Genomic DNA, 26884 nt, shown 5'->3' on the forward strand with positions numbered 1-26884 from the left:
ACTGTCATAGCATTTCAAAGTGCATACTGTCAGGTCGCTTATAGATTTATTGTACATTCACATAATTTAGCATATTTTGCTTTCAATAAAAGAGCTTACAGCGCAGTAAAAACACGTGTTGCCAGTAAGGAGCGCATCGTTGACTGTTTTGCAGTAGGAAGGACACGACTAGCGTTGCATTCAAAGCGAATGCGTTGAGGATTAAAACTGGCCAGTTAACTAGCAGGATGCAGCTCACAGGAAATACGCCAGAAAGACTTTTTAGCAGACTTTAGCACACGCACAACAAACACAGTACTGTAAATAACAAATACAGACGCTGATTCGGTACACAGGAATAACCGACTAACAGCCAAGAGTAGTACAGTTAGAAAGTGATAAAGGCGTCTGCAGAATGTAAAAACAAACATATTTTTACCCATATCAGCCGATTTAAACTATCATTTTGGTAAAGGACACTTTTTTACAGATTTTGAGAAGTCGGCGGCAGGGTGTCATTTAGTTGTTGACAGGGTGTCACTAATTCAGTGACAGCGTGTCACCGAATCAGTCACAGGGTGTCACTAAATCGATGACAGGGTGTCACTGAATCGGTGACAAGTGTCAGCATTTTGGTGACACTGGCAGGGTGTCAGTAAAAAGTCACAACCCCTGTGGCCTATACGGGATCATGCATTGATTAAGGGTAGAGTTTGGGTGTAGTATTAAGTCTAAATTCCTTAATTGAGTTTTGCTTTATTTTCATGCATTGTTTCCAAATCGATTTAAATAGCTTTGTTTTCATGTAGCGCTGTTTTACGCTTGCACTGGTCTCAAATCCTACCACATTTTTCGTCAGTGGTTTGTATTGCTAACAATATATGGGTTAGGGTGAGAGTAGCGTTTGTGTTTGGGTGGATCAAGTATTAGTATTAGATTTATTTTTACATGTGTTTATGTCTTTCTTGCAATTTCAACTTTCACAACACGTTTCGTTACTGTTAAAATAAATATGGTAGGATTGATTCTCGACCAGCGCCCCTGAGTTTTATAAACATATCACGACCCAGGCCTCAAACATCAAAAAGTGTATTTTTCTGATATGCATGAAATAGAAAAACACCCAGACAACCAGATGTAGTACACAGTTCTATGAAAAAATGATTTATTACCAACAAATTATTGATTTATTTTAGTGTGATTGATGAAACTGAATTTTTTCCTTTACAATATCAGCGTGGTTTGTTTGGTGACTAAAAGCTAACACCAGTCTTAGCAGCTAGTGTAGTTGGCTGCCATCAAAGTGTTTAGAAAACGACTTATGATGCAATAATCCAGGTTACGGAGTTGAAGCCACATGAAATGCTTAAAAAAATTCAGTCATTATTGAATTAAATACATTTGAAAAATGAAATAAAAAAGTTTGTTTGCGCAGGATTGAATCACCATAAAGCGACCCATTTTTTGACCCTGTGCGACCCATACTTTGAGAACCGCTGATCTAAATGATGCCCTTTTATAGCTACAGATCAGGATGAGTAGGCAGTTAAATTCAATATTGTCTAATTTAAAGCTCTTTGATGCCTATCCAAAAACTCTTGATGACTTCCGTGTAAAAACATATACAGGGGCCTCTGTTACTTTGATTTCTGGGATTTTAATGTTATTCTTGTTCCTGCTTGAATTCAGGTAGGTAAAACATTGTCGCTGGTCTTGAATCGTACCACATTTTCGTAAGGGATTTATATTGCCAACATTATTTGGGTGTTTGGATGGGTCAAGTAATAAGCGGAACCAAAAATCGGCCTATTTCCACTTAGTGGCTAAATATTTTAAAACAACTCCTCACAGAATGTTAAATTTTTTTGGCAACCTATTTTTTATATATATTTTGATCTTCAATTATTTCAATTATGAAGAAAATCTGAGAACATGGGTTTCAAGCAGGGCTGGGGAGCCACCATAAAATAGCATTGGCTCCGGCTCCAGCTCAGGAGTCGTCAAACTCATATCCTTTAGCTCCGGCTTCAGCTCCGGAGCCATCAAACACACACCCAATGACTCTGGCTCCAGCTCCGGAGCCACCAGTCACTTATCCAATGGATTCAGATCTATAGGCATACATTTTTAAAAGCTGCTTTCGTCCTGGCTATATTAAATATGTTTTGTAGGCTTTTACACAATAAAATACATCAGTTTAGTAGTTTGCTTTGTATCTATTTCAAATTCTGTTAAAAAAAGAAGCAGTTTACATTAAATTAGAAAAAAATCCTACTCTTGAATCAACTCTTTGTTACTCAATATCAAAAAATCATGAATCACTAATTGCAACACTAACGAAAATGTAATAAAAAAATTAAACAAGAGCAATAAAAGTTTAAAAACGAATAAAATGTAGGCTTTATAGTGCTTGTACTGTTAAACATACCGCTAATAATTGTTTCAGTTAAAACAAGGTTTATCGCACTAAATTTGATCTCAGAAACAAAATGGCTTCCAGCAAATCCTTCCTCATTGAAGCTCTAAGGTCAGACCAAATAATACGCAGAGCTGAAAACAACCGTTCCACACTAACTTGAGTAGGAGGAAGAGCAGTTACAGTGTAGGCAACCTTCTTAACATTTCCTGGATAGTGCTCTATTGCTTGAAGAACACTAAGTTTAGAGGACCGGTCAATCTTTTCCAATTCAATTAATGACTTTTCAAAGCATGCTTTAAATCAGGGCTTTGGAGCAGGCAGTAAACGGCTCCGGCTCCAGCTCCGGAGCTCTCTTTTATCATAGGTTAGCTCCAGCTCCAGCTCCGAAGCTTATTGATACCACTGCTCCGGCTCCGGCTCCATTACGACAAGAACTGAAGTTTAAGGCTGAACGCTTAATTTGAAATATCTAGTGTTTTAAAATATTCACAAACGAAACACCACAATGGTTAGTTAAAAAAGGTGCGCCAAAGAGGCAACAATTCTTAATTTTGTGAACGGTTGCTGTTAAATTATGTGAATTCAGCTATTAGTGGAAGGCTAGTAGCATAGCATCTTATGAAATACATCGGAGCCGGAGCTATTTTTTAAACAACTGGCTCCAGCTCCGGCTCCGTTAAAAATGCACGGCTCCACGCTCCGGCTCCAAAGCCCTGCTTTAAATGCAGCATCTGGATTTGGTTCTTCTCTTTTAGCTGTTTATCCAGATGCTTTTCAAAATCAAGCGAATCGTCAGATAGAGAAGCTGTTGAGGATGTTTCATGTTCGCTCAATGAAGATGTGGCATTTTCACATGTTTCGTTTGTTCTTGAAAATTGATGCATACGAAAGGCTATATCAACTAATGCACGTTTGCCTCTTAGTGCTTGTTCCCTGTTTAAGGTTATTCTGTACATAGGATCAACATATATCGCCGACAAAAGCACATCATTGTTCATAAGTTTTGTCTCCCAGTGTTGCATTGAGATTCTGATTGCATCAGCTAACTTTCCACCAATTTGGGAAAGCTTAAAAATGAGGGTCTTCCACTCTTTGTAGAAAGAGCCTGGTGTTAAATGTGCAGATTGCATTCGTTTTGTTGCAAGGAAAGGGTGTCGTAGCAATTCTTCCAGCTGTTTGATTTCATTCCATTGATTTTCTGTTAAAGTGAGATTAGGGTGTGCCAGATCCAGTAAACTGTCCTTTAATTCTAATAAACGTTGAATCATGAGATAGGTACTGCCCCATCTTGTTGCTTGGTCGATAATTGCACCTTTTTTCAATTTCCGCTTTAGAATTGCATCTATCTTGGGTGTCCTGGCTGTTATAGCAATTTGATGAACTTTACTGATAAATCTATCCATATATTTGTCTTTAAGGCCATCTCTCGCAGCTAACTGCAGTGTGTGGACTGCACAACACATATGGGCTGTTTTCAAATAGTCTGACTATATTGGCTTCACTTTCTGCTAAAACTCCCCTTATGCTACTGGTTTCACCCACCTCAACAACTTCAGTTAAAACATCCAACTCAAAGCTGTCTTCTTCAATCTCAGCTTCTGTTAAAATATTTGATTCATTGTATTTTTCGATTGAACTTGCCATGTTTGAAGCGTTATCAGTAACAATGGCTAAAATTTGTTGTTTTTTCAAATTAAATTCTTTGAGAACAGTTTCAAGTGTGTACTGAAGAAAATCACTGTTGTGTTGTGCTTGAGTATCGCGAACTGCCAGCGTTTGAATATCTAGCCTGTTGTTGGAATTTACGAACTGCGCATTTATTGCAAGATAGTTAACTCTGTGCCTTGTGCAGCCATCCATCTCAAGAAAGACAAATTTGTCACTTAGTTCTTCTTTTAATGCCTTTTTTTGATCTGCTGCTGCCCTTATAATCATCTTTCTAATTTCATGCCTTTCCAAAGACACTCCAAGTTTACCTGCCAGTTCTCCATTTAATCCTTTAAAACCTCTTGATGAAAAGAAAGTTAGTGGAATACTATTTTCTACCACCATTTCAATAATATGTTGTTTAAACTTATTCTTCATCATTGATACAGTAACTTTTTCATTTAAAAAAAAAATTAGGAATCGTTTCTCTTGACATTCCTTTATCTTTTTCGGTGATTGAGTCTTGGCCATCCATTTTCTGGTAAACCTCTGGATGATTTCTTTCTAGATGTCTTTTCAAGTTGAAAGTTTTTCCACCTAATTTGGCACTGCAAATGGTTTCACTCACTTTGACTTGACAAATGAAACATCCTACTATGTCTAGATTTCTGAAAAATAAAACGTAAAATTAGCTACACTAGGATAAAACAGATACAGAAATCCAGTTGCCTTAACACAGTGGTTATCAAACTGTTTTTCTTTGGAACAAGTCAACGCCTTTGGAATAACAATCTGTTGGACTTGATTGTCACTAACAATGGTCTTTTTGTGCCAACAAAGCCCATTTTATTTATTGTTAAAAATTATAATCAACTGCTGCAGATTTTTCGGAGCAATAATTTTAAATACAGATGTTAACGACAAAAGTAGACATCTATAAAACCAAACTAAGCAAATATGTTACACATAATGCAAGTTGATTTTAGTAAAAATATTAAATTTTATTGACTTATTATTAGTGAAAGATACACACACACATGTGTTCAAAAATAACTGTGATCTAGCCCTTCTCAAGTTGCTTTTTGACAAACGACTATGGGCCATTCCGTGTCAATTCGCACAGCCAAGAAGTTCAACTTTTCCGATTTTTCTTTAATTTTACACATGGCTTACATATCAATAGTACACCGAAAGCTATCCTAGACTCACCGAATCTGTCAAACAATGATGCAAACAAGGTAGGCTAGAAAACCAGTAGCCTGCAGTAAGGTTCTAACTCACGACCTCGGGCCAACCGTCGCTCTACCAACTGGGCTCTGCAGGCTCTTGAGGGAGCAGGTCAAGAAACAACCATGACGCCAATGCTTGCTATATTCTATAAAATTTGTTTAGAAGTTGCTAAATAAAGTTAACATATTTTTATCTGTCAGGTATTTTTTAGAAACCAAAGTGACCCAGGAGCTGCTTGTTGACATGTCACACAACAATCAATTTGAAATTAATTTGAACATATCATTTCCAAACCTTCCTTGTCCATTCTTGAGGTAAATATATTATTGTAATGAATTATTTATTATAGTAAAACAGAGAGACCTTTTTAGGAAGGTGTTCAAAATGGAATACCTAAGTATTCTACAATAAAGGGTTTTAGTTTTTTTAATCTTGAACAGGTTTCTCTAAACCAAGGAGAATGTTATCTGGGAACATTGTGTAATCTAGTGATGCCCTAAATATTTCTATTTGATGCAGAAGGTTTTCTGCATATCATGGAATTTTTTAAGCCAACTTTAACTAAATAATTGGTTCCCAAACTTTTTTATTCCGTGGGTCAAATTTTTTTTCATAAAACAGTTTGTGGCCCACCATGTCCCGCAAACTTTTTGTACGCATTTTAGTCCAATCTTCAATAAGATATATCCTACATAGTAGGTTAATTTCACTATAAATGCATTGAACAACAACTGAATAACCTTTTTTGCTTTCATTTTCTGCCAACAGACTGAAATTAGAAAGTAAACCTCCATGCCAAATAGGCAGCGAATAATAACCAGACGCCTTAAGACAGGGGTGGGCAACGTGCATCCCTTCACCTTGAATTGTTTTGCAACAATTACACTTGTCTGGTATGTTCAAGGTGTAGCAGACTTTTGCCATGCATACTGACTGAGATGATATGTTTAATTGAATTAAGGCTGTTAATTAAATTGTACTGAGATCCGTACAAGAAAAGCTTCATTGGAATTGTAAGAAGTTATTTTCGAATCCACAAGTAGACAGCACTGACAAAACTGCCGTAGTTGCAGCCTAATAGCTCAATAATTTTTCTAGTAAAAGCTGAAAATATGAATTAGTGTTTATTTGATGTGCAACAACGAATAAACTTACTTAATTTCTAATAAATTCACAAATATGTTATTTCACTTGAAATTAACGTAGTTAGTAGTCATTACAAAGCTCATTCTTGTACTCTGCCAAGGTATTTTTTTATTCGGCTCTGTTTTGTTTTGAGCTATTTCATTTTATTCACGCAAGATCAGAAAATCCAGCTTGGCAAAGAATTTTATAGTTGTGAAATAAATGCACATTACGACGGCCTTCTCGCTGAGTAGTGAGTACGAATCACGAATAGGCACATAAAACTGAAGCTATTACTTTTGTTATTATGTGGCAGCTTTATTGCAGCCATGAAGCTGAAAGTCTGTGTTATATAACGCCTGATGTTTTCGCGGCTTTTTCGCGATAAACTACCCATAATACTTTTAGCAATAATTCTAGAATAATGAACTGGCGAGTAGGGGTCTGCAAAATAGGCCTGAAGATATTCAACAATAATAGGTTTCAAGAGGAACGAATCCAGAATTGCGAATCCTTATGAGTTTTAAAATTATTTGACAGACACCTAATGATAAGGCCAAAGTTTTTGGGTCAGTAATTGGCCGCCCGAAAAAGCGCTAACGCCACATATATGGCGGCATATAAAGCAGCACAGTAATTGTTTCGCCACAGCAATGGGCGGCGTTAATCCAAACTTCCGCGATAAAACAAATAAATTATTTCGATTCTAATCACCTGACATAAACTGCAGAAGTTTTGTAATAACTTAACCTAGCTTGAGAGTTATCCACTTGGCCCCCCCGTCACCGCTCCGTGACCCCCCGAGGGGGGCCGTGGGCCATGGTTGAGAAACCCTGGTTTCAAAATAGCCAAAAAAATATGGGAAAATGGCCTGGTCCTTAAAGTTTGAAATATGCTGGAAATAATTTTTTATCCTGCTTGATAAAACCCTATTTAAACCAAATAAACGCGAATGTTTTTTTTTTCAAAATTTACTCATTGTTTGATGTCAGTGTTTTAAGGATTACTTGTTTTGTGACATAACAAACTAAATATTACCATGGGACATAGCCTATTGTGAGTGGCCTGTGAAGGTTAGCAAGTGATATTGTGGCCGCAGTGCTGCCAATTTCAGGCCACCCTGATCTAGAACATGTGTATCAAACTGGAATTCCTCTGACGGCCAAGAAAAAAACATGTAGATTAGTGGTTGCAAATCTTTTTATTCTTAAGACCCCTTTTTCAGTTTTTGAAAATTTTCGCAACCCCATAATTTTGGTGTATAAACCAGAGTCAACTAGACAGGGGTACTGTTGTTGTATATTTTATTGGGGGTATATTTTCGGGGCTTAGTGTTTATTTTTTAATTTTTTTGGTGGGTTTTCCAGCCTTAACTCATGTCTTAAATGCGAAAGGGGTAGTGGCCAGGGTTTTACTTTCTTTACGTTAGTTTGGTAAAGACTATGCAAAATTAATTTTAGAATATTTTTGCAATCAAAAATTTTATTTAGATTTATTTTTGCTGCTTCAAAACAAAAAACCCATTCTCAGAGACAGTGACAAATTGGCCCTTGATGCCTAAAAGCTTCAAGAAATCTTTTGAGCTTTTTACTTATGGTCCAATCTGGCAACATAGTTTATGAACGCCATATAAATGAAGCTTTGATAAATAGATAATGCGTTCGGCCATGTTATTGAATTTTTACCATGCGTTAGGTCTGTGTAATCACTGTTAAAACATACTTTAAATCTGTTGTTTCGAGCAATATGCAAAACTCTGTGTACCTAATACGCTACCTAATGAATCGAAAGTTTTGCGAATTTAAACCAAATAAACACAGTGTTCTTAAAGATTTATTTTTGTATGACACCCTATTATGACTTGACTGTAGAACGTCATCTCTAATAATGCATTCAAAGTTGGTATTTTGCTTGCTGCACCCTTGTACAATTTCAAGTTGTGTAGACCTGGTGTTGATATGTTTGATTGTAGTAACATGCGAAACAGGTGCAAACAGACAGGTGTACACTGCCTCCAGGTTTTGCATTTAATTTGCGCCAATAAAATATGTTGTTTCGTAAGAGCAATAAGTTGTTTTGCTAAGAGAAGCCTCTTTTTAAAAGACAAGTCACATGCGCCTAGTTTTCTAAGACGAGCCCCTTCGCACAATGAATGTTGTAGGCATAGGACAATGAAGCGCAGCAGGATACCAGCCGCTCAGTTGCTTCGCGAGCTGAATAAACCAAGCGACATGAAAGCATTCTGTATGGAAGTTTTTTCTGCCGCTAGATAGGAGTCGATAGCTACAACAAACTAAAGTGGTGATGTCACATTATTGTTTTTTTGTCCCCCAATCAAAGGCACCTATGGGTGCAGCCTCATAAACCTCTTCTGCGCACCAACATAGCACTCTAAATCATGTCTGACAATTTGGAAGTCCTAATACGTGTACTTTTTAAGCTCCAGGCAAAAATTGGTCTGAAACATAACTTAGCAAACCAAAAAAAGAATAACGGGAAAAAACAAGATATGTCTCGAAAATAAATTTACGGCTCATATAATAACCGCAAAAAAAAGCTATGTCCTAAAATAAAGGAGGTGTAAATAGTTTTGTAAATAGGTTCTTACATGTTATGTTTAGGAAAAAAACCCTGGGTGTATTTTTATATAAAGGTCTGACTTTCTGTTATGCAAATGTACTCAGAAGGCACACACAGGTATCCCAAAAAATGTTAACCTAGTTGATTTGTGCAATTCCAGTTTAGATTTATCCGATGTTTCTGGTCAACGTAAAACAAACTGGAAAAGCACAATTTTAAAACAAAGATTTAGTCAAAAAGATGGAAGTGTTTTGAAAGATATGGAAATTCAACATAACAAGGTAACTTGCTATTTTTTTTCACTTAATGTATTTTATCTCTAAATATATTTGGCTTTTTTGTCCACCGGTCAGAGGTAATTTGTAAGAGAGAGATGGAGCTCTGTGTTGCACTACTCTTAAATTTTCCTTACTTACCTGAATATTGTACAACAAACCTTCCTGAGAATATAATTTTATAGTGATTTAGGCCAAAGCCCAAGCGTTTCTTGCAGTGTGTTTACCCATGCAAAATTTAGGAAGAGCTTGTAAAATATCCTATTTATGGCAACAATTTGAACAGTAAGCAATTTTTTTAAACAAAAAGACTTTTCTTTGGTTTGATGCAGTTTGGTTTTTAAAATTAAATGCATTTTCTTGAATATCAGGCAAGTCGACAATTGCTGCTATAACTAAGAGTTTTAATTTTGCCAGTTATTCAAAAAATGTCATTTTTCTCAAAAGCCCTTTATTATTAATCTTGAGACAAGGTCTTTTATTTAAGGTCACTTTTGCGCTCAAAGCATTGTAACTGTAAAAGTAATTCAATATTTTTGATTTTTTCCGTAATATGACCATTAAAAGATTCAAATTAGTTGTAAACAACACCATGAGGTGTGTGTGTTTGCAGTTACAGTAGAATTTATTGGTTATTTTTTTATATTTCTATACTATTGTAAGCTTGTCAAACTAAAATATTTTTAGCTATCTTTGCAAAGGAATCACACTTTATTATTATGTGTATTTTAAATTCCCTTTTTGATTCGGCCCGCCAAGCCATGCAACCCCTTATCAAAAATAATTGCCCACCCCTGCTTTAAAGGCTCCTATATCACTGCATAATACTCCTGAATGGTAACAAAAAAATAGTTGAACGGGTGGTGTCATAGTTGTAACGCTGCTCACTGGTGCCCCAACTGTCCATTGTTCTGTCACAGTCACTGATATGTTCATATTAATCAGGTTTCATGAACGACACATAATAAGAATAATAAATAAGTTTTGTGACATATCGTTTTGTTACAAAACATTCTAAATTCTGACATCAGTGTTTCTTTCGTGAATTGCATGCTCTTTATTAGCAATTGGTTAATTGTGGAGTTATTTTTGCTGTTTTTCATAAAGTTATGGGTTTAAGTAAAAAATATTTATATACTATTTTGTTGGTTTAGTTGTTATTTTGAGTTGTTATTTCTGATTTATTTCTTGACTGTCCATTTTTGTACTTCATCCTGCATACTTTTTTAATAAACCACATTACATTTTGTACTTTTAGTCAACAGAATCATGTTATTCTTGCTATGGAGCTGAGTCACTGGACCTTATGTGCTGTAACACATGTGCTGATGTAAAAGAAGCATACAGGTAAGATTATACTCTTTTTATTGTCATATGCTACTGGTTTAAGGTGAATATTACTATTAAGGTTTCTCTTTATCGAATTGATAATGAATTCCAATAGTAGGGTTGTTTAAAGTACAATACTGGATCTTAAACATTCCAATTCTCTTTCAAAAGATCTTGAAATCCGGGTAGTTGGAACCCATAAATAAACCCTAGATCTGTTTTAGCTTGATTACTCAATACACAAGCAAGTCAACCAGTATTTAATATACAAGTGATTAAATGAAAAATGTTGACAAACTTTCTATTGGAACCAATATAATTTATTTTCGTTTTACCGCAGATTGTTGTGTCTAATTGTACATATGTGAGTCAGGCCTGTTACACTTTTATAGTGCCTGTTTAACCTTTAACTAATAATTAGGTGTCAATCAAGCGATAATGGGTAAGCGACTAACATGTAATGCCAGGTGTGGAGTTCGCAATTGCCCTAAATGCGTTAAGTTGCAAAAGTAATATTACGTTGTAAAACTTGCTGGCCGTCTACAAAATGTGCTATAGGGTTACTTAAGGCCAACTTTAGGCCAATATTCAGCGAGGTTATGCAGTTATGCACAGCGTAATTGTCAAGAATTTGTTATGTCAATTAGTAACTTTGTATTCTTTGCAGTACATTATTTGACTGCATAACAGATCATGTTAGTCAAAAAAGAAGCACTAAAACCCAACAATGCTTTAAAAACTGGACCGAATTGCTTAAGACTTCTGTGTGCAGTGTTGCATTGTATTCACTATTGGCAAAAATATAAGTTTTGGCAACAACCTGGACAGTTGACATAATACAGTTTACAGAACTGTTTCAAATGACAGTTGTTAAGAATGTTAAACATATGGGAGATTTTTTTTATTATAATATACACATGTTAGAAAATTGTTTGGGCGATTTATTGCTGTGATTGTGGGCCCTTTTGGGTAAATTAAGATTAATTCCTTCCCCAAACAAAACCAAGGTTAGATAATTTAATAAAAATATACTAGGATTCGCTATTCTGGATTCGTTATTCTAAATTCTAAACCTATTATTCTAGAATACCTTGGGATTCTACTTTGAACATCCCTAGTTGCCGATCCGGGTTTTAAGCATTAAAAACAACATAAAAAGTTCTTTTTTGCGAAAAAATATAAGCATATCGCAGATAATTGTAAATTTTGTTAAAAAATTTTAAAGAAATTATGTCGCGAGGGTTAAGTACTTTCCTATAACACAAAACATACAGTGCTAAACACAGATACCTTGAGAATTGAGATCAAATATATCTCCAAATTAGGACAAAATTCCAGTTACTGAGAAGCATAACCTGGTGTCTAACTCCTATGCAAAACTTAAATCCCCCGTCAACTGCACTACCTTGTTCAGACAAACTATGCCCAAATCCATCGTAAAAGATTCAAATATAAGTAAATGAGCTTATAGACACCGAGAACTAATCAAAATTAGTAGTTTATAAACTTGACAATCACAAAATCACAACAAATTTCGCAGTTACTAAACTACCACCCGATCCATCAGAAATTAGTGCAGTTCTAAGCCAGTACTTTTCATCCGGATGTATCGTACACCCCAGGGTGTACCATAATTTTTAAAGGGTGTACCACTTAGATGGGGTGTACAGGGTTGTACCAGATAACGCATGACAATAGGCCGATGACTAGCTATCTGATAACACAGGGGTCGGCAACCTATGGCCCGCCAATGTAATTCATCCGGCCTGCTGCCTATTAGACAAACTAGACCCGAGTTCATTTCAATAATTTTTGACCATTTTAACCTCATTAGTGAGAAAAATATTTGCGCTTCGCGCATAGACTAAAAAAGGTTTGCCAACCCCTGTGATAGCAATTGCATTACTTTGCCGTCTCTCACTGACTATTGTGAGGTAGTATTCCTATTATACTATATTATTGTGCGACCAGTTTGACCTGCAATAACCTGTTGTTGACGTGACTTTGTGGCTATTCAACATAAACGATGTTAAAGTAAGCATTTGCAGTTTTTGCTGTACACGTTTAAGGTCTAACTTAGAGATATCTGAATTAAAAGTTTGTGACACACTGGTTAGAGCAAAATATGGTTGCAACGATGCCCTGAAGCAATTTCAAAAGCCTGCAACTGAATGTTCTGTGGTGCTGGTCAAAAACCAAAGCACACCGCAGGCAACATATTTTAGTTCCGCGGGCCGCATTTGGAATAGTAACTTGGGCGACTTTTGGGTATCATTCCTAAATACCAAATCTCAGTGAAAAAGTCGATTTCGATCCTTGTTTTCATGCTCGTGACACACATTTGCAAGCAAGAACTTTCTGCTCTTGTTGAAATTAAAACCAAAAAAATTCTATCAAAGATGTTTATACGCTTATGATAGGAGCACTCGAAACAAGGCTACTGCCTCGGGTAGTACAACTGATTGAAAAAAAAACTGATAAAATTTTGTATTTGTATTAAGATATGCTACGGATTTTCTATAATTGCGGCCCTGGTTATCCTTATTCCGATTAGGATTACTACAGATTCGGTGTATTGCATGGACTAGGGTGTATAAGTTTTGAGTAAGCGTAAAAAGGGTGTACCACTCCGAAAAAGGTTGACGAGCACTGTGAATCTAAGCAAAAAGGTCTAGGACAATATGGCTAGAGAAGTGTTGCACAATGCACTAATTTGACCTAACAAATCTGCTTAAGACCCACCCGAACCAAACCGCTAATCAGCACCCTAACGCAAATAATGTGCATTGATTTAATAAATAATTATATAAATGCTTTCGATCGTAATACATCGATGTATGTGTGACATAACAATCCTATATAACCGTCTAGACGAGAAATTATCTTATGCCCACCTGACTTTGGGCTTTTTCCCAGCGTTTAAGTAATTAATAAATTAACGCACATTATTTGAGTTAGGGTGCTGGTTACCGTTTGGGTTCGGGTGGGTCAAGTATTATTAAATCTAGTTTTCAGCCAATATTTTCTATTTATCTCGGCCGGGAGTTTACCTAAAGATCCAAATAGTGCATTGCCTCGACCTCAAGGTCTAAAAGTCAGACTCTCCTGCCCTTGGATGCCCTAATTGTCGTGCACCTTTTTGCTCAGAACGGCAATAATTTCTGACGGATGGGTGAAACTACACATGAGTGTAATTTCAAAAGTAAGGCATAAGACACAGAATATAGGCCGAAATCACACCATTTCTAACATGTAACCATAAAAATTACTGCACATAATATAAAATATTTATAGCAGTACTAAGATACAAAACTTTTTTGCACATATATCTTAAAGCAAACTAATTAGAATACCTTTTTGGTCGTACATAACTCGGATAAAACTAATTTGGGCACTTTTTGTTCCGTACATAGCTCGAATAAAACAAATTTGGGCACTTTTTGTCCATACGTAGCTCGAATGAAACTAATTTGGGCACTTTTTGTCCGTACGTAGCTGAAATAAAACTAATTTGGGCACTTTTTGTCCATACGTAGCTTGAATAAAACTAATTTGGGCACTTTTTTAGTTATAAGTAGCTCGAATAAAAGAATTTGGGCACTTTTTGTCTGTACGTAGCTCGAATAAAACTAATTTGGGCACTTTTTTGGTCGTGCGTAGCTCGAATAAAAGAATTTGGGCACTTTTTTGTCCGTACGTAGCTCAGATAAAACTAGTTAGGGCACTTTTTGTTCCGTACATAGCTCAGATAAAATAAATTTGGGCACTTTTTTCTCCGTACGTAGCTCAGATAAACCTAATTTGGGCACTTTTTGTTCCGTACGTAGCTCGAATAAAACTAATTTGGGCACTTTTTCGAAACTTTTTTCAAGTAAGAATGGAATACATAAGGTATTATATGTACTAATCTTTGCAAAATAGTGATAATCTGGGCTTCAGGAGACGACTGCCCAAAAAATGCGCTTATCGGGAACACTGCTGGGAATGATAATGTTGTACTATTTGCAGTTCATTATTTGACTGCAAAACAGATTATGTTAGTCAAAAAATATAGAACTAAAATACAACAACATTTAAAAAATAAACAGGATTAAATTGCGGAAGAGTATGTTGTGTAGTGTAGCTTTGTCTTCACTATATTGGCAAAATTTTTGGTTTTTGCAACAACCTGGACTTGTTAGTATGGTTAATACAGCTGATTCAGATGCCAGTTGTTAAAAATGTTGAACATTTGGAAAATTATTTTTTATTACAACATATAAATGTTAGCAAACTGTTTTGCGATTTATTGCTATCACTGAAGACCCTGTAGAGTATAATAAGATTAATCCCTCCCCTCCAAACAAATTCCAAGTTAAATAATTTAATAAAAACATACTAGGATTCGATATTCTGGATTCGTTATTCCAGATTCAAAACCTAAAGTTCTAGAATCCCCTGGGATTTTACGAACATTCCTACCTACTAAGTAAAAAAATGTAGTTATAATAGACTTTTGTAATCGGACTTGTGCCCGGTTGTAAACGAGTTACTTTTGGAATCGGACTTGTGCCTGGTTGTAAATGAGTTAGCAGGCCAAATGAATTACATTGTACATTAACCTTTTAATTTTTATGTATTTTTTATAACACATGAGACATGCTTAGCCAAGTGTTCCGTAATTAGTCGTTTCATTTTAAATAAACAAACATCATTGCAACATCTGGCTTCAGCAAGCTTACACAAGGATGATACAGATACAGATAGTGATTAAGAGGTCACAACAGCTTGCCTTTGATTAAAATAGGCCATGTGCATTCGCATCCCACCTGTTTATAAATGCATAAATTCAGGCTCACCCAACAATAACATTGCTTTTTAGGTTATATGTTAGTTTTTCATAATATATTTCTTTCACAAAGTGCAATAATTTATAAGATTTTAGTTTGTAAGCGCTAAGAATTACTGCAACGTTTGGGCATCAGTAAAAAGGGACCATTTTGAAAAATATCTAGCCACTAATGTTATACTATCTGTAACATTACTTTTTGTTATCGATAAACGACACATTCTATTTTATAATCATCGGCTATAACATTAGGCTTGGAAATTTACACATCCGTGATACAACCTTATATGCAATTGTGATAATTGATGAATTCCTATATTTTGTTTAGCTCGGCTCGTTTATAATTCAATTTTAATCACTTCTGACATTAATTACATTACTATTCCAATATTTAACCTATTCATGAGCTTTTATTTGTTATATATACTCAATTTAACCCCTGTTTAACTTTTTATTGGTTTAGGCGAAAAGGTTGGGCTATACCAACTGATGGTTCTGTATTTCAGTGTAATAGCACTAACATCGAAGTAGAGGTCAGTAAATTTTGGGTGATGTGAAGTTATATTGCAGTCCTAAAGTTTTACTTTTGATAAAGAAAATGTATATCATTGGATTCACCTGATATAATGAATATTTTTTAATCAAGCTAAAATATGTTCATCTGTTGTGTAATTAGGTTTATTTGTCATGTCACAATTACAAGTTTCATGACTGAAATACAAAGGGCTAAATATAATCATGTTTTAGTTTGAATAAACTGTTGATAAAAACTTATGTTAGTCATCATTTCGGTCAACTTCAAAAAGAGTACAAGTCCAATAGTGTGTAGTTGGCCCTGCTGGAAATGACAACAGGCCTAAATCGCTTATATTGTAGGCCCACAAGCAAAATCGAAGACCTTAAGTTTTGGTTTTAAGTGAATTTTATACAATAAAAAACAAGATTGGCAAACGTAGGGTTGGGCATTTGACCGGTCAAATAAAATCCGGTCGGTCAAATACTTGTCAGATAGGTCAAACATTGGTCAAATACTATACACACTATCAAAATGCAATTGAAGTTCAAAATAAACCTTGATTTTAACTTTAAATAAATACCGATATATGAACGTTTTGGCTCAAGTACAATGGTTTGTAAAACAAAAACAATTATTTTATGACTATCAATAAGAATTTTTGCAAAACCATGCCTATCTTGCAAAGCACAACTACCAAGTTAAGCCAACAAGTTCATTAACGAAATTGAACAACAAGTAAATGCATCAGTAAAAAATATTTTTACTCCTCAACTTTGTCACTATCTGAATTTTCTAAATCAGGGTTCTCCAAACCCAGGCCCGACATCTTTTTTTGTGGCCGCGAAGCACTGTTGAATTATTGTAATAGGTAAAGTTGAGGGTTTAATCAAAGAAATATAACTTACCAACGATCAGCAAGCATATTGCAATTGTTTGGTTATAGGCCTAGTTACATTATTGAATAAATTAACTGGTTTACTATCGCCCATCAAGTTTTAATCCAGGGGTGGCAAGATTGGCAAGAACCTACTCTTAAATGCTTAAATGCAGTGTTCTGTTTTGTCAAATACGCAATTGTTTCGCGCTTTGCGTGCACCATTTTGCCACCAGTCTAATTATCACATTACTTTTTGACGATGCTTTTTGTCGTCATCTTTAAACATTTCATGGTCGGGGACCTAACGAAAATCGTTAATCGCTCCTGGCATGCATGTCGCTTAAATAGCCTGCTTTATGTGGCCCGCGAAGTATATCAACAAAATATTGTGGCACGCGATGCTGTCAATCTTGGACCACCCTGCTCTAAATCGTCACCAGGGTCCACTGGAGACAAGGGATTTGGTTCTTCTAAATTTCTAAGTAGCGCAAGATTGTGGTATACCTAGACTAGTGTTTCCTTTTATGATAAATGCGATTCATCATATTTACCTGGATTTATTCTAAACAAAATAAATCTACTTTGCTATTACAAACACTTGTTATTAGCACAGAACATGTGTTTGCATCAGGTAAACCCTACCATTTTATATTTGAATTCTTTAAAAAAGTTACAATCAAGATTATTAAAAACTCAAATCACAAAAACAAAAATCTACAACATTTGAATCCAATATGAGTATTTGACCAGTTAAATAAAGTGCGATCAATTGACCAGCTTGCCAACCCTAGGCAAACGTCAAACTAAACTGATTTTTGGGGTAAACAAATGCAGTGTTGACCAGTAACGTGCTAATCATGTTTTAGTAGGTTATTTTTGTTCTCCTTGCCAACCCTTGTTTATGAATCACTAACATCCCCACAGTAAGAACCATTGTCACAGGCTATTACTCAAAGGATGAAAAATTTTTGTGAGCTATAGTATATTTTTTGAGGACTTGTTTTTGTTTTATGATAGTGTTAGAGGCCCGTTGTAACTGCATTATTTACCAGGGTTCGTTATAAATATTATAATTTCACTTTGGTTTGTGGTTTACGTTGCATGTTGTATAGTATCCCTAACCCAGGGTCGGGCAACTTCTCCAGTCAGCGGGCCGGATATGGTGAAATGAAGTACTTGGCAGGCCGTATTCCTGAATTGACACAGTAATCATGTATTCATCCACCTATATATACAAGAAATAAATCATTTTTTGTTGTACCCTTTAAACACGGCAACCTTTTTATTGCACAGCAAACACTGCTTTTTGCCGAATTGAGTGAAAAATATTTGCCATCCAATCCTTTAAATTTGCGACACTCCTTGTCAACTTTGCGTTTCTTGGCAAAATCCATGGCAAAATATTTATTGTAAATTCCAAATCTAGTTTTAACCCAAAACAAAGAAAAAAACACAAAAAAAAGAACGAAAGAATAATGAACACCTGCAATACTAAACGAAGATCTGCTTCAGTTACAAAAATTCCGTTGTTACACCCAACATCGGATATTAGCGCAGACGGCGAACAGCAACGAACATTTGCTGTGCCTAACTCTGTGTTATTAGCGAGAAAAAAAGGAAGAAGGTTTGACCTAGTGTTGTCAATTGTTGAATACACACTTGCTAATCAGCCAAAACCTGAACGAATAATACGAATAACGAGCTAAAGAGAAAAAAATATCCTGCGTTGACGGTCAACTAAACAAGAGACTAACAACAGCGTTTTGCCCTTTACTTTGGTTTCACATTGCAGCTTTGGGTAGTGAGTTAAACCCTGATAAAAATAAATAAAAAACAATAACGAAAAGGGGTTGTAATCTCACTCATATTCAATACCATGTTTGTGCACTAGTTTGTTAAAAAAGTACATTTTTATTAAAATCACTTGTTTTGTTTTATTGCACAAGGTTGTTGTTTGGCTCGCGGTATAATTCCGGTATAATTCTTATACGCTTATTAGGCATAATATGCATATACTTTTTTACCAAAGCTATATCTTATTATTAGGGCCATTTTTATTTTAAGCTAAAAAAAATTTTTTTAACTTTATTTTTATCAAATTTTAAGCATTTTGCCTGCTTTTATGGCTTAATATGGTTTAATTGTGTCGCAGTTCCTGATTTACAATGCTTCATTGACGATTTTTACAAAAATTACTCTCAAGAAACAAAACAACTTTGTCAAAAGCCATAATTTGACAAATTTTGATTGATATTAAAAAATTTTAACTTCATTGTAAATTTTAACTTTATTTTAACCTATAAACTTTTTAGAAACAGTCCCTAGGTGCTGAAAACAACTTTATTCTTTGATTCATGGACAGACGAGGTCCTTAAAAAAATTTAACTTTATTGACTTTTGCAGGCCCTACTTATTATGTTTTTGTAATAGTGAACGGTAACATTTCTAATAACGAACAGTTGTAATACAGAATAGATATACATGCAAAGTGATTAATGTCATGCAGTCAAAATTTCAGTTTTTATATGCTTTTATACTTGTGGTAAAGCAAAAAGTTTTATGGAAGAGAAAAAAATGTCTGTTTATTTGCATATGTTTGTTATCCTAACAAGTAATTTATTATTTCTATATATTATATTCATTTTTATCCTTTTATACAAAAATTCAGCACAGCATTGTTTTGCACTTTTGCTTAATGTTTTTTTTCAAGTTTCCTAAACTATTATATGGGGTTGTCCATATACATAAGTTGTTGTTTATGGCTTGTTTGATTTGCAGAAACTTATTGAAGAGGGGTGTCATATTATTGGTAAGCTTCGTGTTAATAAAATTACTGGACACCTGCATGTTTCACCTGGAAAAAGCTATGAAGTTGGAAATATGCATGTACATGATGTAAGCAATTTTAACCAAAAAGATATCAATGTCACACACAACATTGGCTTGTTTGTGTTTGGAAATTCATATCCAGGTAAAAGCATACTATTGTGTAGAAATCAACTTACTGGTATGTGAAATTCCTTCAGACATATCTACTGTTAAACCATAGAATACTAATTACATAGAGGGTCCACTACCTTATTTGCATACCGTTATACAGGAATGACACTTACTCGGTTGTGAATGTACCCAAGCTATCGCAACAAAATTTGTTGCAATGTATATTGTGTTTCATCACACAATGCTAGGAATGTGCAGAACTGAGGATTAGATTAAGGATGAACCTTTCGCAATCGTAAAAGCTTCTACATGCAATTACCATTTCTATTAAATGCATAGACTTTCGTTGCAGGAAATCAATCGATGAGCCACTCACATCTCGGTTTGCATTTTGTGGCAGGTGCACACCCGAGAATTTTTAAAAGCAATTTGTGTGGACACTTAGCAACTTGCACACCTAAATTTCAGAAAAAACTTGAGTTGTGCTTAGGGATGCTCAAAGTAGAATCCCAAGGTATTCTAGAATAATAGGTTTCAAATCTAGAATAACGAATCCAGAATAGCGAATCCTAGTATATTTTTATTAAATTATTTAACCTTGATTTTGTTTGGGGTAGGGATTAATCTTAATCTACCCTACAGGACCCACAATCACAGCAATAAATCGCCCAAACAATTTTCTAACATGTGTACATTATAATAAAAAAAATCTCCCATATGTTCAACATTCTTAACAAAGTTCTGTCATTTGAAGCAGTTGTGTAAACTGTAATATGTCAACTGTCCAGGTTGTTGCCTAAACTTATATTTTTGCCAATAGTGAGTACAATGCAACACTGCACACAGAAGTCTAGCAATTCGGTCCTGTTGTTTCAAGCATTGTTAGGTCTTGGGGCTTATTTTTTACTAACGTGATCTGTTATGCAGTCAAATAATGCACTGCAAAGAATACAAAGTTACTATTGACTTAACGAATTTTTGACAATTAAACTGCGCATAACTGCATAACCTCGCTGAATATTGGCAAAAAGTTGACCTTAAGTTACCAATTAGGCGCGACAATCGGCGGTAAAACATTAAATTATATCTGTTCCAATTACCCAAAATAAACGGCAGAATTGGATTCGAATCCCATCTGGATTCTAATCCAAGGATTCGATATTCTACTTTGAACATCCCTAGTTGTGCTAGATCCCTGAACCTGAGGTGTACATTAAACCTTAATTGAACACCTCAAAATTTGACAATGCACATCCAAGATCGCGCCATGAAATGCAGACTGGCCCACTTCTGTGCTGTGCAAGTAAATTTTTTTTTTGAGGGGGGGATAAGTACAACAAAGGTTAATTATACAATACAAGGGTTAATAACATATATATATATATATATATAATATAAAACAATATTGATTCACTGTTGTCTGTCAGATTATATCTCCTGTACAAGACATTCAAATTAAAAAAATATACTAAAATATCTTGCTTTTTTGTACAAGAGCAACTTTCAATTATATTTGTTTCAGCATTCATTTTAGTCATGTCCAAAACCTATGGTCAGCATTTAACCAACTTTCTGATTTAAGGTTTATGGTAGGTTTTAACATTTCATCTAATTATTAGTTGATCAACCTTATTTCTTCAGTATTGACTGAGTGGATACATGGTTCAAACATTCATAAAAAATCTTATATAGGTTGAGCAGTCATGGTCTTTAGAAATGATTTACTTATTAATGTAATGATTTAACAATACATTTGATACAATCTAAGCACCAGACAACATGTTTTGAGGAGAGATTAATATACAATAAACAATATTTACAGATGGTTTGATACTGTAAAGTTGTGTTAAGTGTCTGATAAGAGCCAAAGGAGATAAATGTTCAAAAGGGTTTTAACTTGTTCAAAAGGATTTTAAGAATTAATTTTATAGCTAGTTAAAACCAAGTTGCATGAAGCTCTTGCACATCATTTTAAAGCCCACATTGGAAGGGCTAGTTTTTAAGTACAAGAAAAGTTATTCGTTTAATTCAGAGATTTAACAAAATGCATTATTATGCATGCCTTCACAGTTCTTGTTTAAGAATTTTTTCTGAAAAATTATAAGAATGATGAACAAGCTTTAATAGGATATCCACCAAAGAGTACAATAAATTCATATATCCTCCTAGTGTCTTATGGTGTATGGCAGCGTGTAATATGAATAAAAATAATCAAAGGTAAGAATACAACACAGAGACACAAAACTTTGGACAACCCTTTGTGAAGATCCACTTCTGGCGAATTAAATAATAATTTGTTGTTATTTTATTGAAATATATAATAACTTATTAAGAAAAAATATTGTTATTTTATTGAAATCTATAATAACTTATTAAGAAAAAATATTGTTATTGGGCTAGACCAATGGTTCTCAACCTTTCATGCCTCGTGGCCCCCCTCGATTATAAAAAAATCTAAAATTGTGTTTGACGTGTTTTCACTTATTTTATTTCACCACGTTAATAAAAACACTTCGATGGAAGAAAGCCAATAAAAAGATACACTTGAAATCTAAAATAAGGTAACGTCGCTTCCTGGTCGAATCGCATTCTTTTGGCAGAAATAACATTGGCATCGTCATTCTTTCTTTGGGGATGCTTTTTTAGTTTTAAGGGTTGTAATGACGCATTTGACATCACAACCGAGCAGTGCAGACACTTCGCACAATTATGGCCCTCTCGTCTAACTTTTGTGAAGTTTCTGCATTAACTGCAATGCTGAATCAATTATGCAAAATGTGTGAAATAATGTCCACTGCATCATACAACATACATGACGGTACCAGTGAGCCTTTTATAATTAGTGTTCTATGGTCGAACACACTTTTAAAACTGAACCTCAGTATTTAACTTTTTTTGTTTTAGCTAACCCGTATTTTGTTGACTTTAAAAAAAAATGTTATGATAAAAAAAGACCAGTCAATTTTTTATATGATATTTTAATTTAGTATATGTACTGACAGGATGTAATGTTGCATACAGTATAGTAAAATACTCTTTAGTTCATGTATTCTGGACTGATTTTATCCAGCAAAAAACTCTTAAGAATAAAAAATTGAGTGATTTATTGTATTATAATCAAGATAACTAGCAATTCATTAAAAATTCAAATGTTTTTCTAAAAGTATTTGAATATTTTTTCATGTGCAGTTTAGGATATTTCTATTCAGACAAAAAGGCACCACATATAAAATGAGACCCTATTGAATTAAATTTAATCCTTTCTGATATGATTGAGTCAAATGTGTTTTTTGTTTAAAAATATAAACAAAAAATTAGTATGGCCCTATATTAAAATTTGAATAACCGGAGTTATTTTTTTGTGGCTATACTGCAAATGTGAATGATGTATTTGCAATTAGCTGTTGTATTGTGAGTAACACATCTCCAAATCAAAAGATAAGAGGTATTCTTTTCTTGTGATTCAGGCGAACCTGTTGTTTTCTGTGCAGCCCTAAACAGGGGCATGCATGTCCAGTTGGTTCACAAAAATTATTTTTGGCTCACAGCGACTATGCTTGATTAAGCCAACCACACATAGTACCAAGGGAATTCCCAATAATCATGTTCTCTCGCTGTATGGGGAAACTTTTGTATATATGTAGTAACTAATCTTAACCAGTCTTGCCATGATAAACAGAAAGAAGTTTAGATCAGTTCTTTATCCATAATGTTACAATGCCTTTGCATAACTTGAAATAAATTAATATTTTTGTTCGATACAGGTCAGCAAAATCCTCTAGATGGGTGGAATGCTATTGCTTCACAAAACAACATGTGCTTTCAATATTATGTCAAAGTGGTTCCAACAGTTTATACAAAAGTGTCTGGTGAAACCATTGAAGCATATCAATATTCCGTAACCCAACATCAAAAAGCAGTATGATATTCCTAAATCTTAATTGTCACTAGACATAATACTAGGTTAAAAAGGAAATTTACTAGTTGAAATATTGTTATGCTGTAAACTTTGCAAATAGGTGTAATTTTTTGCAAACTTCATCCCAATTTGTCCTACGAAAACACTATGTAAGACACCTTTAGGCTGTGGACTCCTAATCACTATTACACAATTATTATGTTGTAGTATCCCCAGGTAAGTTTGCTTAACGTGTGTTGTAGGTGGTGTTTAAAAAAAACAATTGTGATAATTTTAAATGTAACCGGAAAGTTTGTTATGTGCATTTCAGTAGGATGCTTGTTATATTGTTGCATAAACTGCGTCTTTTGCTGTTTCTGACGGTGACATGGGACGACAAATACTTTGATTATTGGTACTCCCAAATAAATAGGGTTGATGATTATTCATGGACACCGAGTTTGGGGTGCTTTTTGTGCTCCTAGCAGAAAACTTGGGTCATCACCCCCCTGAGCAATAATTAATTTTTTAGTATATTTCTGTTAATACATACTATTTGGGACCGTATTAGCACATAAATTTTAAAAGAATTCGTCAACCACCTAATATTCTGATTTATGTTATTGACTGGCAGGACATGTTACCTTTTCAAAAATATTCTACATGTTTAACTGAAACACTTTAATTTTACAGAAATATATATTTCGCCTTATAAATGGGCGTCATCAGTTTCTGTACAAAATAATATCGCGTATAAAATTCTAAAACACCTGCATAGGTCAGAGGCAAAAACAACAACAACTAAGCGCATGGCAACAAGCGACAACCTTGAAAAAACGAGAAAATAGAAAGAAAGAGCTCACGCAACTGATAAGCATGTTATCAATCTCCAAAAGGGGCCGCTTATAGAGACGTAAAGAACCTTTCAAAAATTCCTCTTCGTATATTACATCTGACGTGCATATACAAGAACCTACCGGACGCAAAAGATCAGGCGAAAACGTACTACAAAGTAATAGCCAATTTATCCAGGGTGAGGGAGTAGGAACTTAACGGTGACAAAACCGGTTTACAAAACGATTTCAGGCTAGTATACCAATGACATAACAAGCCATACAAGCCATAATGTTTCGCGACCCCGAAGGGGTTCGAAACCCACAGTGAGAAGCCCAGGTTATGCCACGGTTTAGGCAAACTTATACTGGGATATTAAAATATAACATGTACTAATGAAAAGAGACCACAACTAAAAGGTAACTTTTAAAATAATCATACTCAATTATTTTACCACGCTTGTAGTTGTGTAAATGTCGAGTAATTAGGGTTTTGTTTAAAGTTTGAAAAATTATATTTTATCAAAGTTATACGTGCCCGAATTTTTTATTTCAAGCAACAATAATTCGCTTCCAAAGTCGTAGGCTAGTTTTGTGTAAATATATTTTTATAATTTTGAAACGAACAACTTTTTTAATTAATTGGTAAATGGCATAACGTTCGGAACAAGCAGGCGTGGTATACCTGCTGATCTGTAGGTTCGAAATCTAACGCAATATAAAACGCAGCAAGTATTCTATTGCCAAGCATTTTGGGCTATATATTCTTGTTTTTGTTTTATGCCCCAAATTTTTTTTCGCGCCCTAAATTCATACGCGGTGTTTGCCCTAACGAATGTATTAACCTTGCCATGTTTGGGCGATAAACAAATAGTCAATTAATAGTCATCTAAGAGTGAAACTTTTGGAATATTAACAGCAAATCTTAAAAGAGCAATTATTTTGGATAACTATAACAAATTCATACTATAGAGCAGTGATTCTCAAACTGGGGTCCGCGAGACAATTTTCTAGGACCGCGAAGAACCCAACAAGAAATCAACACGACGCTCCTGAAGAAGAAAGCTTTTTGTGCAATAAAACTTTCAGGCAACTTAGTTTTTCAAACCGAGCTGATTAGTTGCTCTTTCACGTTATTGTACGCTTTGAGTTGAATTGTCCATTGTGACCTCATAGTGTTGCATTGTGCAGCTAACGAGGATCACGTTTTTCAGCTTGCTGCGCTGCCACTGTGGGCTGTACGGTCACGGTTTTAAAGCTGTTCATGATTGCTTCACTCGAATAAATGATTCGTTAGCCGAGCTGATAGCAAAGAAGCAAGTGCACCAAACCCATTGATACCATCAAAAACAAATGTTATTTTGTGTATATTTTAAAGGGACCGTGAGGAATTTAAAAAGTTGCTGAGGGACCGTTGCGCAATATTTTCAAAAAAGTTTGAGAACCACTGCTATAGAGGGAGATGCGTAATGACATACTGCGGTTGCCTATTTAACTGAGAATGTGACAATCGTGATTAAATATTGAAAAAATATTTTTTTAAGATTTTTGCCCTAATTGTTCGCTTTTCTAGCTATTTCTTCGGCTGACGTAGACGCCAAGTAGCCAGCATTCTGCCATACTAATAAAACCTCACACGATATTGTCGCTCAAGTGTGGACTTACTTTTAAATGTGTGAGGTTTACTCCAAATTGTTGAAGTTTTAAAATTGTATTTCAGGTAGAAGAATCAGAAAAAAGTTCTGTTATGCCTGGATTGTTTGTCACTTACGAGTTTTCGCCGTTGATGATTCATTATGTTGAATATCATCATTCTTTTCTTCGCTTTATGACCTCGCTATGTGCTATAATTGGTGGGATATTTACTGTTGCTGGTCTTGTTGACGCTTTTATTTATAACAGTTATGGAATATTTAAAAAGATAAATCTTGGAAAATTTACATAACTTTATACTCAAATTAATATTCACTTTTCTCATAAAAATGATCGTAAATCTGTTTTCTGCTCTGCTGTTGAACGTGAACAAGTTTGTCGAATGCTTTCCTTATAAAGAAATGTGTAATCATCGTTTCGTGTGACTATTACCTTTTCTGGAATGATTTGTGCCGATGGCGAGCAATGTTTTGAACAACGCCTATCTTGTTATATATATATGCGTTGGTATGAACGCAAATAAAGAACAAATATTTAAAAAAGAAAATAATTTTAAATTTAAAAAATCCGAAAATATACGAACTAAACTTTGAAAAACATTAACTGCGTAATGGTGTGCATTTTTAGGGCAGTTTGGATCAGGCCTAAAAAAAATCGTTTTACCGTTTTCGTCAAGAAGTTTTGCGAGAGGTCGCACGCGCGCCCCTTGGATCTGACATGCAACCAAACTGCAATGCTGTGTGATGTTTTTAAA

At 34.8% G+C, this 26884-nt stretch overlaps 1 protein-coding gene and 1 pseudogene across 2 annotated transcripts; one reads left to right on the top strand and one right to left on the bottom strand.

The window, feature by feature from the left end:
* Positions 1 to 1104: 1104 nt before the first annotated feature.
* Positions 1105 to 26707, top strand: LOC146138130 (endoplasmic reticulum-Golgi intermediate compartment protein 3-like). 2 transcript variants are annotated; one of them, XM_083393216.1, is made up of 8 exons: positions 1105 to 1668; positions 5476 to 5589; positions 9141 to 9261; positions 10514 to 10602; positions 15876 to 15945; positions 19585 to 19777; positions 23511 to 23665; positions 26198 to 26707. In XM_083393216.1, exons 1-8 carry the CDS (start codon positions 1514 to 1516, stop codon positions 26420 to 26422), a joined length of 1122 nt encoding a protein of 373 aa, XP_083249342.1. In that variant the 5' UTR covers positions 1105 to 1513; the 3' UTR covers positions 26423 to 26707. The 2 variants fall into 2 exon arrangements, with proteins under 2 accessions (XP_083249342.1, XP_083249343.1); XM_083393217.1 differs by having other exon boundaries at positions 1533 to 1668; positions 5487 to 5589.
* On the bottom strand, positions 2438 to 3753 carry LOC146138131 (uncharacterized; annotated as a pseudogene).
* Positions 26708 to 26884: the final 177 nt, after the last annotated feature.

The sequence above is a fragment of the Ascidiella aspersa genome, chromosome 7 (assembly GCF_963924565.1).
Source record: "Ascidiella aspersa chromosome 7, kaAscAspe10.2, whole genome shotgun sequence".
NCBI classification, from domain to species: Eukaryota; Metazoa; Chordata; class Ascidiacea; order Phlebobranchia; family Ascidiidae; genus Ascidiella; species Ascidiella aspersa.

Coding starts and splice junctions, on each gene's coding strand:
- LOC146138130 (XM_083393216.1), top strand. CDS start 1,514: ATGAGTAGGCAGTTAAATTCAATATTGTCTAATTTAAAGCTCTTTGAT. Junction 9,262..10,513: donor TGGAAATTCAACATAACAAG/GTAACTTGCTAT, acceptor TTGTACTTTTAG/TCAACAGAATCATGTTATTC. Junction 23,666..26,197: donor TAACCCAACATCAAAAAGCA/GTATGATATTCC, acceptor ATTGTATTTCAG/GTAGAAGAATCAGAAAAAAG.